This window comes from Labrus bergylta, chromosome 19 (genome assembly GCF_963930695.1).
Source record: "Labrus bergylta chromosome 19, fLabBer1.1, whole genome shotgun sequence".
Classification (NCBI taxonomy): domain Eukaryota; kingdom Metazoa; phylum Chordata; class Actinopteri; order Labriformes; family Labridae; genus Labrus; species Labrus bergylta.
In genome coordinates this window covers 13,352,897-13,374,531 of record NC_089213.1, presented here as the reverse complement: position 1 = coordinate 13,374,531, position 21,635 = coordinate 13,352,897, and the positions used below count along the sequence as shown (strand labels likewise).

The 21,635-nt window shown below is 39.0% G+C and overlaps 1 protein-coding gene across 1 annotated transcript; it reads left to right on the top strand.

Annotated features, from left to right (window-relative positions):
- Window positions 1-12,741: 12,741 nt before the first annotated feature.
- Window positions 12,742-16,165, top strand: irx4b (iroquois homeobox 4b). Its single transcript, XM_020655315.3, has 6 exons — window positions 12,742-13,187; window positions 13,586-13,759; window positions 14,049-14,161; window positions 14,605-14,761; window positions 15,008-15,161; window positions 15,258-16,165. Exons 1-6 carry the CDS (start codon window positions 13,143-13,145, stop codon window positions 15,830-15,832), a joined length of 1,218 nt encoding a protein of 405 aa, XP_020510971.2. The 5' UTR covers window positions 12,742-13,142; the 3' UTR covers window positions 15,833-16,165.
- The last annotated feature ends 5,470 nt before the right edge of the window (window positions 16,166-21,635 follow it).

Genomic DNA, 21,635 nt, shown 5'->3' with positions numbered 1-21,635 from the left:
CATAGGGAATTAAAGCCATTCACTGTTCCTCCATGGGGATTAGTGGAATTAAGCATTGATACAAATGCGAAGTATCAAAACTCATGGGTAATTCAACAAGCCCACAATTCTGAGTTTACAAAGTGCTGCTTCTTAGCCTGCGTTTATTGTGTTGCTGCAGCTGCAGCTACCGTACAGACAAATAGCAAACATTGTCAAAGCCTTTTAGAGGAGACAAATTTAATATACAGGGAAAATACACACAACAAATACTATGAAAGGGTGGGAGTGATAAGTCTTCTCTCTTGTTGTCCGCCATTCATGGCAATAATCTGAGGGAAAAAGCAGATTAGGACAGAGGGTGGTTCGTGGTTGAGTGTTCGCATCGCTGCTTCCTTTCAGCCATTTTGAAACAATGTTTATCCATTGGTTTGTTATAGACTAGCAACCTAGTATAGTGTACTGCTGTGAGAGACCTGAGGGGGCTGAGGACTCACTGTGTCTTTGTTCGGCATCTATTCAGACAAACACCAGTGAACGAGAGCTATTTGAAAAAGTTGCTCACATTTAGTTAATATGATGTGTTTGCTATTTCTGTAATTTTCGCTTACTTTTTTAAAAATATCTGTCAAATGTAGCAGGGAATATGTTTAGAAAAGTGGCAGTCTAGGTTCATAAAAAGTTGAAGGAAAACAAAGTCAATGTGGAAATGTAAAAAACTGCTGTTCATTGAGTGTCTGCTGGAGGCTGGATCCAAAAGACCTGGAAGACCAATGCTCACACCAAATGTCTGTTATGACAGAAGAAATATACATGTTTACAACCTGGTAAAAAAAAAATGAAGGAGTTTGGTGTTTTTTTTGTTGTTTTTTTTGTATTTATAGGCACTGTATCAGGGGATGAGTTATTTAATAACCGGTTATGTTATAACTCACCCGTGTTGATAACATGAAGGATAAGTTAAGCATAATTAGGGGCGTGGCGGACTCCACTGCAAGCTGTGCCTTGTAGAGGTTTAGTCAGGAGGCTTAAGGCCCGCCTCAGCTCTTTGCATGCCGTGACTGAATGTTTGATAGAGTCAGCATTTCCAATATGGCAACCGCTTCCAAAACAGCCCTTCAAAAACCAATGGGTGACATAACCCAGGCTTCATCCATCAAAATTTAAAGTCCATATTTTAAACAGGCATATTTGACATAAAAGAAAGATATAAGGGCCTTGATGTCACTTTTTTATGCAGGTGATAGGGGACAGAGGGTAGAACCCAAATGCAGACAGCAAACTTTGCAATGACTTGAGTTAATGTAAAAATGTGCAACATTTATTTTTTGGGCATTTTGTGCCTTTAATGGAGAGACAGAATGGTGGATAGAGCTGGAAATTAAGGAGAGAGAGAGAGAGAGTGGGGAATGACAAGCGGGAAAGGAGCCACAGGTGGGATTCGAACCCCAAATGTGCAACTTTTTGATCCAGTAGATGTCGCCCTTGAGCACCAGCATTAAAACCAAAACAAACTGCTGTTTGCCGGCACTTCTGCTTTTCTGAAGCCTCCACTCTCCTCCAGAGACACACCTCCAACTCTCCACTCACAATCACAGGAAGGATCAATTAGAATGCGCCATCATTAAGCACCATTAAGCGCAAGCAGCGGACAAAATTGTTCTTGGTTCGAGCTGCAATGTCTGTGGTCTGCATTGTTGTGTTAGCGGGCTAATGTTAGCAAACGTTTGTTAACTCATAGCTTCATGCTGCACATAAATTAACACGGAAAGACTGTGATCTAAACACATCCAAATAAACCGTTAGTAGGCTATGTTATTCTTCTTTTCTCTAGGCATTGACCAGATCAGCTTTATATGCAAGGCCGTCCTCTATGTAAACATGATAAAAACACGGCCCGACAATATCACAGCCAGCGGACTCGGGCTTGTCACCCATTGTACACAGTCATGACTCAGAGAGACATTTAGAGAGGATAAACTTTCTGTTATATTTATGTGTAAAATGTCGCACATTCTGCATTTAAGACAAGCTATGATGCACTTCAATTTACCAATAGGGACATTTATTTTGGACTCTGTTCTGTAGTTTCACAGTTTTGCAGTAAAACAAAAATTGGAAAAATCAAGCAAAACATAAAAGCATGACACTCAACAAATCAGTTTGCATATATAGATATCAACACATTTGACAATATTACAAATTGCGTTCGTGCACAACCCCAATGGAAATTATCATACATTACCGGTTATTTTGATAAAAGTGCGATACCTGAGGTGTGTTACTGTAATAAAGATAATTTAAAAAACTAAAATTAGTTCAGGGTTTTAATGGTGCGGTTCTATGGAACTGAAGAAACTTTAATTCATTTTATAGAGCGGTCTTAAAACATTGCTATTCTCCCATGCCTTTGGCTGCTAGTTCATTTTAGTGTGTGTGTGTGTGTGTGTGTGTGTGTGTGTGTGTGTGTGTGTGTGTGTGTGTGTGTGTGTGTGTGTGTGTGTGTGTGTGTGCGTGAGTGTGTGTGTGTGTGTGTGTGTGTGTGTGTGTGTGTGTGTGTGTGTGTAGTAGGAACAGGTATTGTTCTAATGGTTATTTTTATTTGTCTGTTTATTCTGTCTTTGTAAAGCATATTGAGATTACTTTTGTATGAAACGTTCTATACAAATAAAATTGAATTGAAATAAAGTTGACAACGTATGGAGGACAAGCGGATCACGGAAACAAGCAAACAACCAGGATTACAATGGAATTTGATGAAGACATTCATGGCCTTTGCCTGATAAACGTTAATAACTTGGTGATCTCTTATCTTTTCATTCAGTGCCATCACAAATGCCAGCAAGTTTTACACATTGCCTCAGATGTACTTTGTACATTTTACTCAATAACACACTTAACTGAATGGGTAAACTTGATACTTATTTTACCTGCAAAACATTATCACAGTCATTGTGTACATATAACCATTGCAAGATTGATGCAGCTGTAGAATCTTCTTGTCTGCAGATAAGTGTCACATGTGTCTGTAGTTATTTGTTTATCATTTTGTATTAATAAGTGTGTTTCATAAGAATACATGCCCTCATATTGAAAAATCCCACCCCCAAGAAATGTAAGAAAGTGCTGCTTTGTCCCAGGAGATGATATAAGAGAAAACATTCAACATAAGACAGGGAATAGAAAAGTATACAGTAACCCTGTACTGTCTTTCACTGCGTTCTGAGAGGACTCATGGGCCACATATCTTCACAGTATAATTACACATGAGATGTGTATGTAAATAAACACTACACACACACACACACACACACACACACACACACACACACACACACACACACACACACACACACACACACACACAAACACACACACACACACACACACAGTTTCAGAGTAATGTGAATCCTAATTCATCTGCCCAAGTCGTTTAGGGTAATAGAGCGTAATGGAGTATATTAACCCTGTCCAGCTTGTGTCCCCCCGTTAAATATGTGTGTGTGTGTGTGTGTGTGTGTGTGTGTGTGTGTGTGTGTGTGTGTGTGTGTGTGTGTGTGTGTGTGTGTGCGTGGACAGAGGGACAGAGGAATCCTGCCAACTGTTTATCTGCAAGGGACACACACACAGAGACACCCGCACACACACTGAGGGAGCAGAGATCTGGTTTCCCACTGTCACAGATGCTTACCCGCCTCTCCATTAGTGATGTGATTGGAGTGGACACAGAAAACCAGCAGCCTCATTCCCACAGGAGCAATCTGAGGAAATTATTGCCCCACTTCTCTCCCGGGAATGTCACGCTCTAAAAGGAGGACTTTATTGACTTCTATCGCACAGAACTCACTGTCATCTGCGTAGCATGAGTTTTTGAACATTTGACGTGGATTAACACTTTGTGAAATAAAATGTGATGATATGGGATCAGTCATGGCACACAATGAGAGCATCTCTTGATGTGAAATCAGGGGATCAGACACTCAGTGAAGATGGATACAATAGTGAGGACCATCAATCTATTTATACCATTTTGTGTTTGGAACAAGGATGAAACCATCTTTTATTTATTTAGGATGGCATTTTGGTTAGGCAAAAACAACAGCAGCAGAAAATACAACAACAAAATTCAGCTCCTGGTAAAGAGGGAGCTAAAACAAAAAAAAAATAGTTTAAAGGAAAGGATGCCTGGAAAGTTCAGCTAGAGATGTGACATGAATCTGAAACCATGTGCATGCAGAAAAAACACAATATGTTCTATGGTCAGACAAAAAACTGAGAGCGACTTTTTCATCCTGGTCAATAACCACAGCTAGTTGAGCCAGGGGCAACTTCAGGACAATAGGCTCACCACACACACACACACACACACACACACACACACACACACACACACACACACACACACACACACACACACACACACACTAGCCTCTACAATAAGGTTGTAGTTCTCTTAACAACCAGAGGATGGCACCTAAGGTCTTAGCAGTGATGATTTGAAACACAGGAAAAAGATAGCTCTGATTGGCTTTTTTTATCATATAAACATATAAACTTTTTACAGTGGTGGTATGTTCTGAAATGAAAAATGTGGGGCCACTTTCCCAGAAATAGTCACTTTGTAACTTCAAGGTGGCTTTCTGATGTTCTTTCACAAGTAAATCCCAAAAAAAAAAAAAAAATGTTGATCTTAATGAATCAACAGCATGAATAATTGTACAAAATTGTAACTCGGCCCTCTTTAAGATCTTGTAATAAATAGCACTTTTTATTTACCACTATAATGCTTTTTTCTTGTGCTAATTTATGAAAATTGCTCCCAAAGCTATATTTTGAAATGATGGCATTGGTCAGCATGAAAATAAGTTTTAAGCACCCAAAAGAGGGCAGAAAGGACATTTTAAAAGTAGTTAATGTATTTGATCACATTATTAGATTATATCATTTTCTTTTTGTTTTATTTTGTTTAAAAAATATGTGGAGTAACTATTATATAAAGTTACAAAAAATGCAGAGGAGTAAAATGTACTATGTAGTGGTGTAGAAAACAATAGCATTAAATAGACATAAACATCATTGTTATTTTCCACTCACTCACTCTTTTACTCTTAGTTTGTCTGATCTGTAAAACAAGGTTGTTAAAAAACGACTCTATATCCGTGAATTCGTTCCTTACCAAATCAGGTTTTTTGGTTGTTGATGATGTTTGAACAGTTTGGTGACCAAAACACAAGTAGTAACACTATGAACTGCAATAAATCATTCAATGTTTTTTGTACAGGATTTATTGTCAGGAAATATGTTGCACAGACTAGATGTAGCATAAAACATATTTACCCTTTTGCATTAGAATTCCTTCATGGTTATTTCTGTTCTTTATCACCTACACTTGTAGTCAAAGTTCAATCTGTGGCAAGGGGATTATTTACTTGGATATTTTTTATACATACTGGGTTTCACTTCTAGAGAAAGAGAAGGATAAAACAAACGAACACACACTCGTAAAATGTTTGAAGCAGCTACGATTAATGCTAAAATGTTTCAAATGGTAATATGAAAACAACGAGACTGTGAAAAAGTAGCTTTTGGTGATCAATCTACAAATCACTAATCTACAAATCTTTGGCTTTACAGAGTTTTACAGCCATAACAACATTTAATTGTCCATCCTACTATTTTCATGGGTTGTTTTGAGCTGCAGCAAGCAACTGTATTCAGGAAGAAAGCTCTAAAAATCTACTTTGCACCAAACAGTAGATAGACACTCTAAGTAACAGGCAGGTGGAGCATTTTGTTGGAGATCCAGATATTTTTATAAGATGTTGGAAGAAACCAGAAATCAAGGTAAGAAACTGTATTACTGTAAATATTGGACTTTTTAAAGATAATGTTATATTGTGTTCATAACTTGTTAATGTCTCTGAGTGCCGCACAATAGGAGTTAATGGGGGCATTAAAAAGGAAAAAAAATCCTCTTTTTTACAATTATTGTAGTGGGGTCTGTATGATCCTAAGTATAAGTACATAAATTAATCATCAGTCAAGTTTAACAGCAGATAATCAATGATAAAGTACTGCAACAACTGTTCCAGAAAAAAAGTTAATGAGTGAAAATGAGTGAGAGTAAAAAATTGAACTGAATTAAGAACAGACCAAGTGAGATGAAGGGTAGATATTTACTGATTTGATAACTGAGGAGTACAGAGGATCAGTGAGAGAGTTGAGATAGGTTAAAGTGTTTGTTAAAGGCTCTATCGGTCCCTATGGACTGGGGCATGAAGCGCTGAATAATGTATGTCCGCTCCTTGAGTAATGAAGTGGAAGAGATGGGGAGGAATACGTCTGGCCTCTCAGGGCTCAACGCAAACTGTACACACTCTTAAGAGCTGCCTGTAGCCTAAACCTCCCTCCCTCTGTCGATCTCTGTCCACTTCTTCCTACACACACACACACACACACACACGCACGCACACACGCACGCACACACACACACATGCACACACACACAAACACACACACACCAACACACACACTGCACAGCGGCTAAGAGGGTTAGCTTGTTTTTTGTTCCCGTAGCCTACATCATTGATGAGAAAGGCCAGGGCATTTATAGCATCCCACTCAGAGTTAAGCAGCTCCAGATCTTCCATGAGGCTCTTCTTGGGAAGGAGCGAAGGAGCAGCAGATAGCATGGCTGCTGCTTGGTGGTCAGACAGGTACTTGGTGTTGGCAGCCTTGTTTGTGGATCAGAACAAGCCTGGTTTGCACTTGTACTCAGTTGATGCAAAATTGTGCTTAACAAGAGGCAGCCACTGTTGGCTGTGTCTTGTGGTAAAAGGAAGGGTCTATTTTCTTTCCTCATGATCCATTTATTGCTCGTCCTCCTTTGTCCCCTTCTTTCGCTCTGACAATTCCCTCCCTTTTTCACAAAGCAGTGGCTTAAAAAGGTTGGAAAAGTTACTTTGTGTGACCCCAACATTCACATTCCTGGTAGTAGAAAGTGCAATGAAATGACTGCGCTTCTCATAATGTTTCACTTCCCTTAAGAACACCTTAAGTTAGCTGCGCGTACAGTTTTCCAGAACAAAGATCCCATCGCAACACTAATCTGCTGTCGTAAAATGTATGCAGATAACATTAAAGAATTAGATCTTTCATCAGGAAATGAGAAGATTGATACCACTTTCATATTTGTTCTGTACAGTGTACGTGTTCCTGATCAAGTCATGCTTCTCCCTGTGATGGGCTCTTTGCTTTTAACTGTAAATTGACTGATTTAACATACTCATCTAGTCTTCTAACCATTTAAATGACACTACATTGGTGTCACCACATGCAAAAAGGGCTAGGCTTCTCATCAGGGTCAAATTTATTGGCATTTACATCATAGACTGTTAATATTAAGGGACGAAGCCTGAGTGACTTAACCCGACTTTAACTGCAGGGGGCTTTGGAAGCCTGTTGATGACGGTCACCATGCTGGAATTGCATTCTCCCCCTTACTTTCAGTCATAGAGACATGAGCGAATCAGACCAATTTATTTTTTTGAACCAGGCTGTAAACATGTTAATCTCTCCTGTAAAAGCGGGCTTTTTGAATAGTAGGTGATTTTCATTGCTTCTACAGTCAGCCTCAAGCAGGCATTCGACAAACAGCATTTTGCACTTCTGCATCGGCTTCATTTTGAAGTGTATTGCCCAAGAACACTTTGACATGTGGACTGCAGGAGACAGGTAGCAAGGCTTAAAAATCAGAATCAGAAACCAAAAGACTTTATTAGCCCCAGAGGGAAATTTGTTTTTTTTACAGTTAAATCTAAATACACATCAGTAGAAAGATAGCTATATACAATAAAATATTGCTCATAAAAACAATGCTCACCCTTTTCACCTGCAGCTAAGAAACCTTTGTGAGATGAGTTCCAGGTTAAGTGTAAGGCTGAAAATGAAACAACACCAGAAGTCACAAATTTGAAAGTGTCATGTTAAAGTATCACTGCTGCTATTACTGCATAGCTTCCTCTTTAAAAGTGGCTTCTAGTTTTGTTTCAGTTTGTTGTCACACACTGAACTGCTATTCAGTACTTTTCACAGCCAATGTTGAGACATAGTCCTAAAATATAGGAAAGTGACAGACAGTGTGTTTGGTGTATGTCTATATGCATTGATTTGTTCAAGTTCAGGGGCTTGTATTAGCTGAGGTTAGGCCACAGGCAAAAATATAGGGGCAAATAACTTTCACTCAAATTGGCCACACCCCTAATTCTGCACAATAATATAATTCAAGCAGGTGAGTTATTTGTAATTTCCCAGAAACTAGAAACTGGTGGACTGGTTATATTCTTTCACACATTTCTTCAATTTCTTCATTCATCTTATCCACTCCCTCTCTATACTTCCAATAGAATCCCCCCCCCCTCGAGATCGTTGATGGACGGCCTGCCTGAACAACAACCCCCCCCCCCCCCCCCCACAACCACCACCACCACCCATCCCATCTCTCCCTATCCGTTTTTCAAGCCCGGCGCAGTCTTGGCATGATGGCTGTTTCGTCATGAGGCATCTGCTGAAGATTTCTGCCGGTTAAAAGGAAGTTATTTTCTTCCCACTGTAACTTTTGCTAAATGTTGCTAAAGTGCTACACTCATGATCGATTAAGCTGGGTCTTTGTCATATAAGTAAGGTATTTTACCTGCTTTTTGTAAAGTGTCTCGAGATAACACTTGTTATGAGTTGACGCTATACAAATAAAGATTGATTAATTGAATGATTGATCAGCTGATTTGGGGCGTTTAAGTAATATAATCCAATCAGGCTCTGCCAAAACCTCTCTCAACCAATCATCGTGCTGTGGTCACATTTTAAAACCTGTTCTCTCTCCTCCACAGTCAGTTTGTCATTTCTATGCCCTCCTCCACCCCAGCTCAGCAGAGTTCAGATACAGCCTCAGAAACCCACTCCTCATCACATCCTGCATTCTTCTGCCACCACCACCAGTGTCTAGACTCTATAGGGGGGTATCCTATCTTGCTGTCTGCCTCATTACGCCTCAGAGTACATCAAGTCATCATGATGGAGTCTAGTCCCCAAAGACTTTGCACATTTATTTCCTAAATTGTTAAATAAATAATTGTTCATTCTTAATTAAGTCTCTCCTGATTGAAATACAGCTGTCATGGTTGGGTTGCAAAGCTTAAACATGGAGCTCTATGAGGGCTGATAGATAGATAGATAGATAGATAGACAGACAGATAGATAGATAGACAGACAGACAGATAGATAGATAGATAGATAGATAGATAGATAGATAGATAGATAGATAGATAGATAGACAGACAGATAGATAGATAGATAGACAGACAGACAGATAGATAGATAGATAGATAGATAGACAGATAGATAGATAGATAGATAGATAGATAGATAGATAGATAGATAGATAGATAGACTGACTGACTGACTGAATAAGTTTTTGACACAGTAGCATCTGGTAATAAAGCAACCATGTGCACAACAACTTTTCTCATGCACTCAGCTCAAAGGAGGCGTATGTGGCAAATATACAGCATTGATATCATCAGTGGCTGTTACATCATAATGAATACTACACTATTAGTCAGCACAAATGAAATGACTTCAGCTCTTTTGAAACCTTCACACATTTTAACACAAAGAGATTTTCCATTTCTGCTTTTTTAGAGATTGAATAAGAGTTCAAATTTGTGAAATGCAGAAGCTGTTGCCCATTCTTAATTGCTCAGCTGAGTTAACAGGTTTTTGTGTTGTAGCTTCATATTGAACTAACAAAGAAAGTGGAGAATAGTAAAGTAGTGTTCTCACTGAGGTTGTTAGAAGCACTCTCACTTCACCACCCACAAAGATATTTCTTCAAGATGAAATAGCTAAAACCAAGATGAGGCTCAAAAAGCATCTGCATGTTAAACAGTTATTAAAATTGCATAGATTTTAGACTTTGAGGTAAAAAAAAATTCAAATGTTGCACACTGTGATTGAAAGAAGTTGTGATTGGAGTTGTTTGGTCCTCTATCCCAAACACTTCCTGCGCTCTCCTCCCTTTTACCCTTTTACATTAACATGCTTCTATCATTAACCCACTCGCTCCGCCTCCTGCATAATAGCTCGTGCTTGATGCAGGAAGGAGAGGATAAGAATGTGTTTCCTTTCTCTTTTTTTTTTCTTGAGAAGCATCTTGAATGAATGATTGATGTTAGGGGAGCAAGATCAGAAAGATATAATCACGGTCTAACGAACTCATAGCCTTAAGAAATATATACTGGAGGAATGCCATAAATTTATAAACACATCATATATTAATATATAAGTAGCCCATTGAATATTCAAAAAGAGGGAAATAGCTTCATCTTATATCCACAATGCAATGCATGCTTTTCTTTTCTTTTTTAACCCTGCAAGAAAGCAACAAACGCTTGGAAGTTAAATCCTGCCTCTCTGCTTTTTCACCCATAGCTCACACGTTATTTTTCCTACAAACTATGATTAAACATAGTCTTGTTCATGGCCAGTGGCTTAATAAATTGCCATTCTCTGTGAGTGATGTGGGTTTTGTGTGGAGACGTGCAATGTCAGTGTTGGGGGATAACTTCATTTCCAAGCTTTGATCACAGATGAGTGGGAGACAGTAAGTCCGTGTTCAGTATATGAGCACCTTTCACGGGACAAATGGAATGTCAATCAAGCGCCGGTACATAGATGCTTTCTCCCAAGTGGGGCCCGAGATGCTTTCTGGTGATGGAGCTCTGTTGTTCCAACTCTACTCTGGGTGCACTGGGAATATTTTGTCCTTTTACCTCCACATCCCCTTGCTCCATTCCAGATCCCCTGTCTATTTAATGTTTTCCTCTGCTCCCCAAGTTTGCCCCTTCAGGTTGTCCCTAGTTGCCACAAACATTTCTACATGTTCGATGTCTCGCACGTTAAGTTTGTCACCCTTAATCCTTTTGTAAATTATGATTTATTTCTCTTCATCAAAACTAATTTATACCATTTTGATTCTTCCTCTCATTACCTCTAATAAAAGTCACTCTGTATGCATTTGTGTGAGGGCAGGGGATTCTTGTTGAAATGTAGAAAAGAGAAATACTCTTTTCAAAATCATCAACAATTTCTTTTGACACTTCCCTTTAATAAAAAAAAACAACCTGATTGCTCCATCAAAGTCTTCATAATTTCATTTCTGTTAACCTTTACAAAGACCAGCAAGACAAACAAAGCGTAGCATAGCATAGAGTAAACTGGGAAACTGTACAGGATTACTTTTTGTTTGAATGAGCATACAAATCTGTTAATTGTAACAATTTGAAACAAAAGTGAAAAAATCGGATACTGAGGCAATTAAATATTCACTGAACACATTTAACTCACACATCAAGTCTTGCGATACAATTTCCACTTGTGGTGACAACAAAAGGTATTATAATTTTGTATGTTAAAACTCCTGGTAAAGGCTAGGTAAAGTGTATTATATATTGTGATACAGAAAAAGTCTGCACTATTTCCCATACATTTATCAAAGTACTGTGTGTCTAAAATGAATTCAGATATTCTGCATGTAAGCCACAGTTTCTGACTTTCAGAGTGTTTTACTTTAATCTGCTTCCTCCACTCTGAGCAAAGCGATCATGATAAAGTAAATATAAATGTCATTTCTAGGAGACAGTGTTGTAAGCTGTCTCGCCTGCGAGTGGTCATGATTCATCAATTAGTTCAGATAATGTTTTATGAGATCAAATGTGCTGGTAAACTCAATAACAGGTTACTAAATGATTGAATGACTGGGTTGCTTGGCAAGGTGCTTAGGAAACATATCTCACAGGTTTCCTTTAGACTTCAAAGGATACTGTCAAATAGAATATCTTCTAGTATATTTTATGTAATTATTAAAGTTTTTATATAGCCTGTTTGTATATTTTCTGTAGGCCTATATTTCTACGTTAAACTGCACTTTTACATCTAAGTAGATGCTAAACTCAGAGATCTCACTGCAACTGCGTTTGTTGTGTAGGCCAACTTTATAAAAGAAAAGCTTTTAAGTTTCTGGGGGATATTTTACTTCTCATGCTCTCTTTCAGCCCTAAAATCCTATCCCTGCCACGAAACGAGTAGGATACATTTGAATTTGATTTACCCTCACAAACTCCTTCAAACACTTACTGACATACTTACCATAGTCTTCAACATGCCCCAGCGATTAAAAAAGAAAAAGATCTAAAGGTGGACTAAGAAGACGTGAAAAAAAGATCACTAGACGAGGACGAGTAAAGACTTTGTCATTAAAAACATGACAAGCCATTCAGTTGGTAACGGTGCTTACTCAAGGGAATGCATAGTGTTTATTCTTTGATTAATTTGCTTGGATGAGACCTGAAATCTCCCCACTCATGAATGTGTGGATGACAGCGAGATTTCTCCGTGGTGACAAGTTATCTAAACTACAGGGCAAAACGATTATGCTAATATTAGGTTGTAGTCATCAATCATCTTGTGTCAATGGGGTGCCAAGACATCACGTTCCCGGTCCCCCTCTGGCCATAGCCCTAAGTGTGTATGCAGCTGTGTGTTTATTTGGAAGGGAAAATTGATCACTTTCTCTTTACGCCTGGGGAGTGTTGGGGGGGGGGGGCTAGTTGCACTTGCGCTTGGTTGGAGCTGTTCTCTTGGATAAGAGCTGATAGGAAACTGGGAGGGAATTAATTGGGAGAGTTTCTTCGTCTTGATATGAATACCGGGATGCACACGCAGAGTCCGAGATGACGTCAGAGAGACGCACCTTATAAGCAAAGAGCGCATCACAGGGAGAAGCATGGTTTGAACGGGAACACGTACAGTACACTCGCTTTGGATTGCTAGACGGCAGGGAAAGCTGTAAAGGATGCGAAGTATTAACTTTTAAAGATTGTTAATGGTGTTGCGTATAATGAAGGTGATGCGTAAATGTCTCCGAGCCTCCATTTGGAGCAGGTGGTAGGTCATATCAATTTTTTATTTTATTTTTTTTTAAAGTTGACTGTGAAACAAACTCTGAAGTAAGCTACTGTTGAGAACAGACGTCATTGGCACGGATGCTGTTGGATGTCGCCCCGTGTCTGCTCTCCTCCGTCTGTCTCTTTGAACTCTTTTGAGCCATGGCTTACTCCCAGCTTGGATACTCCTACCCCACCACACCACAGGTACAGTCAGTGTTTTGCAGTTTTTGTTTTTGTCTTTGAAACAAGATGATTAACAGACTTTAAAATCTGTACGAAAATGACATTTTCTTCTGAAATGTAAAAAAAAGTTAGTAGCACGGCTTAATTTGATCTGTGTTCATTTCTGATGTTTAATCTAAAAACCAACTCAAATCAGAACACCTAACATTTTCAGTTATAGGTTACAAGCAAACCACACGGGTGAAATAAAAATATACTTGATACATGATAAGCAGGTTTGAACGGTATTTGGTTTAAACTAGCCTACTTGATCGACAATACAAATAATGTTCTTGTGTGTGGAAAATGCCTATTAAAATGTTTTCACTGATAATGTAATCGGACATGTGATGTTAATTTTTGCATTTTTTTTTTCTAAGTTTCTGACGACCTCCAGCTCTCTGTCCAGTGGTTTGGAACCGGGAACGCCTCCGTCACACCCAGGCCACCAGCTCAACTCTGGCACCGGCATTGGAGTGTACAGCGGCCCTTATGCAAAGAGCCAAAGTTACTACAACACCTGCGCCAGCGACGCCACCGCTCTCTATTCCAGAGTGAGTTTTAGATTTCAGCAAATGTTCATAATTGCAGTTATTTCACCTTTATTTTAAAATGCGTAATTGCGCACATAGTCGGTAAGCACGCGAGGGAAGAAAAGTTGAACAAAGTAAAAACTATGTTTTAAAGTGGACTTCGAATATTAAAGAGCGATTTGATTATCATACTTGTCCGAAATAAATTCAAGATTTGGTCACTCTGAAAGAGAAATTAAGTGAATTATTGTGGAATATAGAGGCATATATTTTGTTACACTTAAATCATGTATTTGCCATTTTTATTCAGGGACCACCAGATCCTAAAGACGGAGCTGCATCTGCACATGTAGGAACATCTCAGACTCCTGCCTACTATCCTTATGAATACACATTGGGACAGTATCCCTATGACAGATATGGGTATGTATGAATATCAGCTAAGTGCTTTAATAGCCCATAATTAAACCACATTTATATTCAGAACTGTAATATCTAAACATCATATATTCTCCTCTTGGGACTGCTGACTCCCTTGTGAGATATACATTTACTATGTGCCTGTAGCACTGTTGTGTTTAGTGAACTCATATTCCTTTAGGACTTCTCATCATTGTATAGCTATTACACACTTGCTGATCAAATCTTTGCTGGGTTTTAGTATCTTGAACTAGTTTGAGGTGGTATTTTTGCACATTCTGGTATGATCTAACGCTAACCCACAATGGTAAATCATTGATTCATAAATTCAAGTCAGTAGTTACGATTAAATGAGTAAGGCTAATAATTCTTATTAGCATGGGTTGTTCACTTATTTTTGGAATAGCCCGGCTGCATTTTTATACAATTATAAACTTTTGGCTCAGGTATTCCTGCTCTGATGGTGCTTCCCGTCGTAAAAATGCAACCCGAGAGACCACCAGCACGCTGAAGGCTTGGCTGCAGGAACACCAGAAGAACCCCTATCCCACAAAGGGAGAGAAGATAATGCTTGCTATCATTACTAGGATGACCCTTACACAGGTAGTTGAAAATCTCTTAATAAGGCTGATAATGTCTTTCTTTCCCTCAATCAAGATTTATCCTTCCTTCTTTTGTCTTTATTAAAAACTTTCCCTCAAACATTCATTTTTCCTTCTTCTCTTCTTCATTGATTGATTGATCTGTCCTATCTTCCTCGCTTCTTCTTCACTATAGTACAATCTCCTTACTACTCCTATTCGTACAATTGAATTTTCTTTTTTTACCTCTATTCTGCGCTGCTCTCAGGTGTCTACTTGGTTTGCCAATGCACGCAGAAGGCTAAAGAAGGAGAATAAGGTCACGTGGTCACCGCGGGCTTGTAAAAGTTGCGATGACCAAGGCTGTGATGATGACAGTGACGAAGCTGAGAAGCCTCTGAAATCTGAGAAAGACCTTTCTGGTGAGCAGGGCTTAACATAATCTGTCAGAATGTTTTGCATGTTTTCTCTTAGTATGATAAGCGTGAACTAAGTATTTTATTTATCATTCACTTCAGATCAACAGCGTGAAGACATGCAGAGTGACCTTGATGACTTTGAACTGCTTGAATCAGAAGGTTCTGACTGTGAGCAGAAGCCACAGTTTCTGCCTGAGGACAATAATACAAACCCTAACACAGACCCCCGACATCGGCATCTCACGCGCAACCCTGACCCGCTGCAAGGAAAAGAGAGAGCGTCCCCAGGATGTCACAAACTCACATCGGTCCAACAGCAAAAAAACACCTATTATCCTAATCAGGACCTTCGAAGTACAGAAATCAAGCCAAAAATTTGGTCCATTGCTCACACTGCTGCGTCATTAGATGGCCGATTGCATCCAGAATACCCTCCATGCATGCTGTCATCGACTGGTTCTTCTGGTCCTGGGTATCCATCAAACATGGCGCTGACCAAGGCAGACAGGCAACAGGAATCGCCAGTAGCATCGCTCAGAGAATGGGTGGACGGAGTTTTTCATGGTCCTTCTTTCCATCAGACCAAACCAGCTGACGTGTGGAAAGGCTTAAACGATTCAGACAGCAGAACACCCGGACAATCCTTTGAAGTAGTTAGGTCTACGTCTTTGTAGTCCAACGAACACATACAGTACTTTACAGAATATTTGAAAGACTGCTGGACTTGGGATAAAAAGTTTATATTTTGTTGTTCTGACTTGACTGTTTGCTAAGGTCCAACCCTTTGTGTTACTGTTAGCTATTATGTCTGTCAACCTTTCCCTCCCAACATAAAGTTTATAGTGAACAATGACAAAATCAGGCTTCTTGTTTGTAGCCTACAAATATCCATTTTTCCAACTGAAATGACATTTTAAACCCTTTAGCTAGCTTGCTAATTCAGCTATTGTTAACCATGAGATTTTCAAAAAACATTTTAATGGCTGGCTGGCATATGAATGTGTCCAGCTTAACTTTGAAAAAAAAGAGTCTTAAATATGCACTTTTTCATCCCAAATTCATAATAATGTGAGACTAGAGTTTACAGATCTAGGAAAAGGTCAGCTTATGGATACATGTTGAATAAATCTAGGCTTTTATGACAAGTTCTAACATGGATATGTTAATCTTAACCTATCTTGGGTATGTTCTTCTCAAGTTCCTGGAGAGTAAATAACTCAAATTCTAGGAAGAGCAGGACAGAGCTGCTAAAGTAGGCCAAAACTGATCAAGAGAATAGTATACAGTGAATCGATTTGTTGATCTGGACCAAACTATAAATGAAGTTAATGAGAGCTAATAATAACTAGCTTTGGAAGCCATGATTAGTCACTGTTAAAAGTGAACTTGTAAGATGTCTAAAAAACGATTAATTCTTTATTCAACATTTGTTTTCAAGATTTTGGTTTTGTAAAAGTTTGAAACAACCTTACCAAACTCTACACACTTTCAGTGCATAGTATGCCACTCTACTGTTGTGCCATGTACACCACTTTGAAGTTGAGAAATTCATAGTTTGACAGACCTAGTAGCTAAGCTATGATTGAACAATCATAGTTCAAAGTAGGTGTTTAGCGGTCAATCAATTTGATCCTATTTTGCTATTTGGATTGATACTTTTGTGAACCCCATTAATGATCAATTGTCTTAAAGCAAACAAGTGTCTTCACACATTTTCCTGCAGCAAGGTTGTATGGTTCACACACTTGAAAATTATACAATGTTGTACACTTGCACTATAACCTGCACATGCACTGAATCACAAAAATAAAAGACATAGTATTCTGTAGCATGGTAATTTCTATGAATTTGCCCTTACATTAGCTGTCCACTGTGCTGCAACCATTACAGTATGTGCAGCCATAACACCAATAAAATCTCTTCAGGAATTGTAGAATATACCAAAACATGCTTGGGTGTGTGTGTGTGTGTGAGTCAAAGTGTTTGTGCGTGTGTGTTTTAAGGGAGTGAAAGGGGGGAAGTGGGTGGTATTCAGCCGTGACTAATGGAAACACACAGAGGAGGGTACTGCTAAATTGTTAAATCGATGCCACTTCCACCTCGGCTCCAGATATAGCTGCAATCAGCGATGCGTCCCTTTTCATTAGGCAGCTTTTGACTCTGTCAACCTGGGACTGCAAGAAAATCCAACGAGCGCAAAATGCTTCATCAAACCTCCTAAGTATTTGAAGTAAGTGTTGCTTGTTTATACACAGCAGTGACTTTCTAATACAACCAAAATTTAGAGCAATCGCCGAATTAAACAAAGTAATATGGCTGGCATCATTAGTTGCAATGTTTTATGAAAAATACATTTTCATCAACTTCAATTATTTAAGAACACTTTACAAATTTAGCATCAAAAAACATTCAGACAAACACTTTCTAAAACAAAGAACAATGAGAAACAGACATTTTTTTTTCTTCTCAGCCCCATCTTTCTCCTCCTGTTTTTGATTTAGGAAGGGTGATAAAGTATTTATCAGAACAGAGGAGGGATCTGCCCGAGCTTTGTATGGAATTAACCATTTCAGATTAAATAATTCAGGATGAATTCAACCGAGAATTTCATTCTGTTTCTGCCTCATAAATAAGTAACTTTTAAAATGATAAATAATGACATCTGACTTCTTATTTCTTTAAAGTTCTCTTTCTTCCACCCCCAGTCCAACAGGATATCATTTTCGTTGGCTACAAATTCATATATTGTAAATTTAGATCGCATTGGCTTTTTTATAAATGATCCTCTTTTTGATTCTTTTCAAAACAAATCTTGCAGTAGATTTGACTTCAATAAGCAGGTGGAGGTGTCATAAAGTATACAGATAAGAGGCTGACCCAGTTCTGAGTGGGGTGAGGAGATATAAGGCTATACTTGTTCTCACCCGTAGCTGTTTGAGACATGACCGGTCTCAGGGACAGAACTAGGGGAAAACTGCCACAGTAAGATTTTATCATAACATTTTACCCAACAATTTAGTGTTGTACATTGAATGTGGTCTAAATTTGTAAAATAAGTTAAAATTGTCTTGAGTATCCTACTCTAAACTACATTTATAATAGTATCATTTAAATCGTTTTGCAGTTTCAAATGTTACTAACCTTTTCAAATAGATGGTAAACTTATTGGCAGTTTAAATTCTGCAGACTTGAAGTAGTATAAACTAAGAGCCACATTTCTGTGTAATTTGGCAAAGCAACATTGAGACGTAGAGTCCAATATTTATGACTTTTCACGCAGTGTCTCACCTCTACCCACTCTGGAAAATAATATCTAGCTTTTTTAGCCAGCTAGTTGCTAAGTGTGTTTGTCTTCTCCTGAGCAAATTTGATCAGTGTTTCAAGCTTTTTGCTAAAACAAACAAAAAAAAGCTGCCTGCTGTTGCCAAAGTATTATCTTGTGACTTGGGTAGAGTGAACACAGACAGGATGAAATTAGAGGTAGAAAAGAAAGCAAGCAGAGTGCAAACTATCATATTTAACATGATTATTTGATCCATAAATCCATCGATAACAGCTACGTTTTGACTGTTAAATAAGTCATCTAAACTACTAGTTTTCTCTCTCAAAATAAAACATCTAAGAGAAAGTTTTAACTATAACAAGGTTGTTGTGACTTTTAAATTGGAGATGTTTAAAGGACTGGAAATTTGATGCAAAATACTGTGAAATACTATCAGGAATGTAAACAGCATTTTTTTTTCATAGGGAGGTTAGCATCTATTGTCACTTACCTCACATTCTCTATCTTACTCCTCTGCCCACCACACACCATTTCCTCTACCGCCTTCCTTTTCCTAACACCAAATGTTTCATTCTAATTTTCTGTCCTGAATATTGCCCTCATCGCTGCTCCCGCCATCATTCTCCCAACTCTCATCTCTGTATTACACAAGCAACTCACTCAAAACCAGTCCAACACAAGGTCCTGGGCCATATAATGTGATGGCTCTCAACTGTTGCTGTGTACAGGTTAGGGAATGTGTTAGAGCCATTGTTTATAAGTCTTGCTCACATGCCCAGGAATTGTATAGGCCTTTTAGGAGAACTTTGATGTAAAAGAGAAAAGAGTCTTTTATCAACTCAGAAGAGTAACTTTTTGTGAATCACCCTTAAATGTTCAATGGAATGTCTGCACAGAAAGTATTGACAACTTTAAATTACTCCTATCTGCACCCCATCTAACACCTATTTTCTTTCAGCACTGTGTCTGCCTGTGTCTCTGTTGAACACACACACACACACACACACACACACACACACACACACACACACACACACACACACACACACACACACACACACACACACACACACACACACACACACACACACACACACACACACACACACACACACACACACACACACACACACACACACACACACACACACACAGATATCCACACAGTTCTAAGTCTCTTGCGCCTTGTCACACACACTTTGGTTTCCGGGGCTATCAAAGTGCTGAGTGCAAACTCTCTCTCCTCCAAAAAACTGTCACATGTCGCCAGAGGTGTCTCGCTCCCTGTGGTAACCCTCTGAGCCCCTGGCACAAGAACAAGTCATTATTTCCATGGTAAAGGTCAGACGCTCCATCACCTGACTCTAAAGTGGAGCTGAGTGAAGTTGCCTTGAGACAATGACCAAAGGTCAGTTTCCTGTTTTGCCTTTCATACTGTAAGTATGGATTTGAGAAAGACGGGCTGCTCCCAGATCAGCTTATGGCTCTTTTTGGTCACAGAGGCTTCTAGACATAGAGGTTCAGATAATTGGCTGCAGGGAGTTCCATAATGAGCCTGAGGCTCTGTAATATGACACATCTTCAAGCAGAATTGTTTTAATAGGGCAATTACAGCGACAAGTAGGATGTTTTGTGTTAAGTGAATGATTGTTGTGGATGAGCGGTGTTAAAGTATTCAATGGCATTTAACTCCATTATCTCTTGGGTAGCGTGGTGACTTGAGGATATATTTTAAATATGATAACAGTTTCAATTTATCTTATTTTTTGTCCCAACAGTGAAGGTCATGTTACGCTTTCAATTTGTATATGCTGAAAGAAAGCAGATAAGAGGGTGTAGCCATGGATCCCGGTGGTGATTTGACAGTTTGAAAACATGAATAAGTCAATCTGCAAATTGTCTGGATTCAACTTTGTAATCTGGAGATACATAACATACAGTCTATGATGTTAAAGAATATTCTATTATGCCGGCTGATGCATTTAATAGCATTGAATAATTAAACGGGGAAGTTTAATCCAGCACAAAAACACAGCACTGCTTAATTCAGCACGATTCATATGCTCAGTTTCATCTGAAGATTTTGCCTCTGGCAATGCCTCCAACTCATCCAACCACCACCTCTGAAGCACTCAGACTTACCAACCGCAGGATCAACCAGTCAACTCTCTGACACCGACCCGGCTCGCCTGCCTCATTTAAACAATACACCTCTCTCTCCTTCAATCATCCAAAGTGGTCTGACTATAGATGAGGTTAACTACAGCATAAGCCTCACTTCCAGGAGTCACCAGGGCCAATTATATCAGCCTGACTACTCTTCCCAACCTGAGCTCTATGGTGTGGAAAATGCAGTTCCACTGGCTGCATCACTGGGGACAGAACAGGCTAGTGCTGTCTGGAGCCTGAGCCAAGCACAGCCCAATTTGGCATGCAGAGGTCTTTGGAGAATAAGTCTGATGAAATATATATATGATCTTCTTCAAACATGTATTGTTCCGCGCTACTGTGTCTTATCAGGCTGGCTCCCTCCTGATGTTTTTTTGGCTTGGCAGAGCAAGACTCCACAGCGCACATTGTGTGGGCCTGATGCACAAGAAATCCTAAAGTTCTCTCAGTAAGGTTGAGACAAGCCATATCTTTTCTGCTTCTTGATGAAAGCAAGTTCACAGTATTGCCATCAAAAGCATACTTATTCATGAATAGGAAAATACAGGTGAGAAAAAAAAAATTAAGCTCATGATGAACATAAAAAATGGAGCGGAGTACGTCTTCAATGCCTTAATGACAGTTTCAGCAGATCACATTATTGCTGTTGTATTGACCATTTGAAGATTTATTATAAAAAACACCTTTACATTTCCTTTGAAAACATTAAGCTTTGGTTTGTGCTTTTAAAAAAAAACTGTCTCAAACCTTGCTTTAACATCCATTCATAGCAATCCCTTCGAGAAGATTCACGTGTATGACATTACTGACCTCTGCCTGTAAAAGAGGGGAACTGCATCGAGCGATTAACACCAGGCTAGACAGTCTGGCATTGTGTAGTTTCTTGAGCACCTCCTCCCTTTGCATATTTTGTCAGGGATAAAACAAAGGGGCCTTGGCATGTAGAGGGTCTGTAGGTGTAAAACAGTTACACATATGGTATGGATATGAATCTTACTTCTATTATCATAATAAAAAACAGTGTG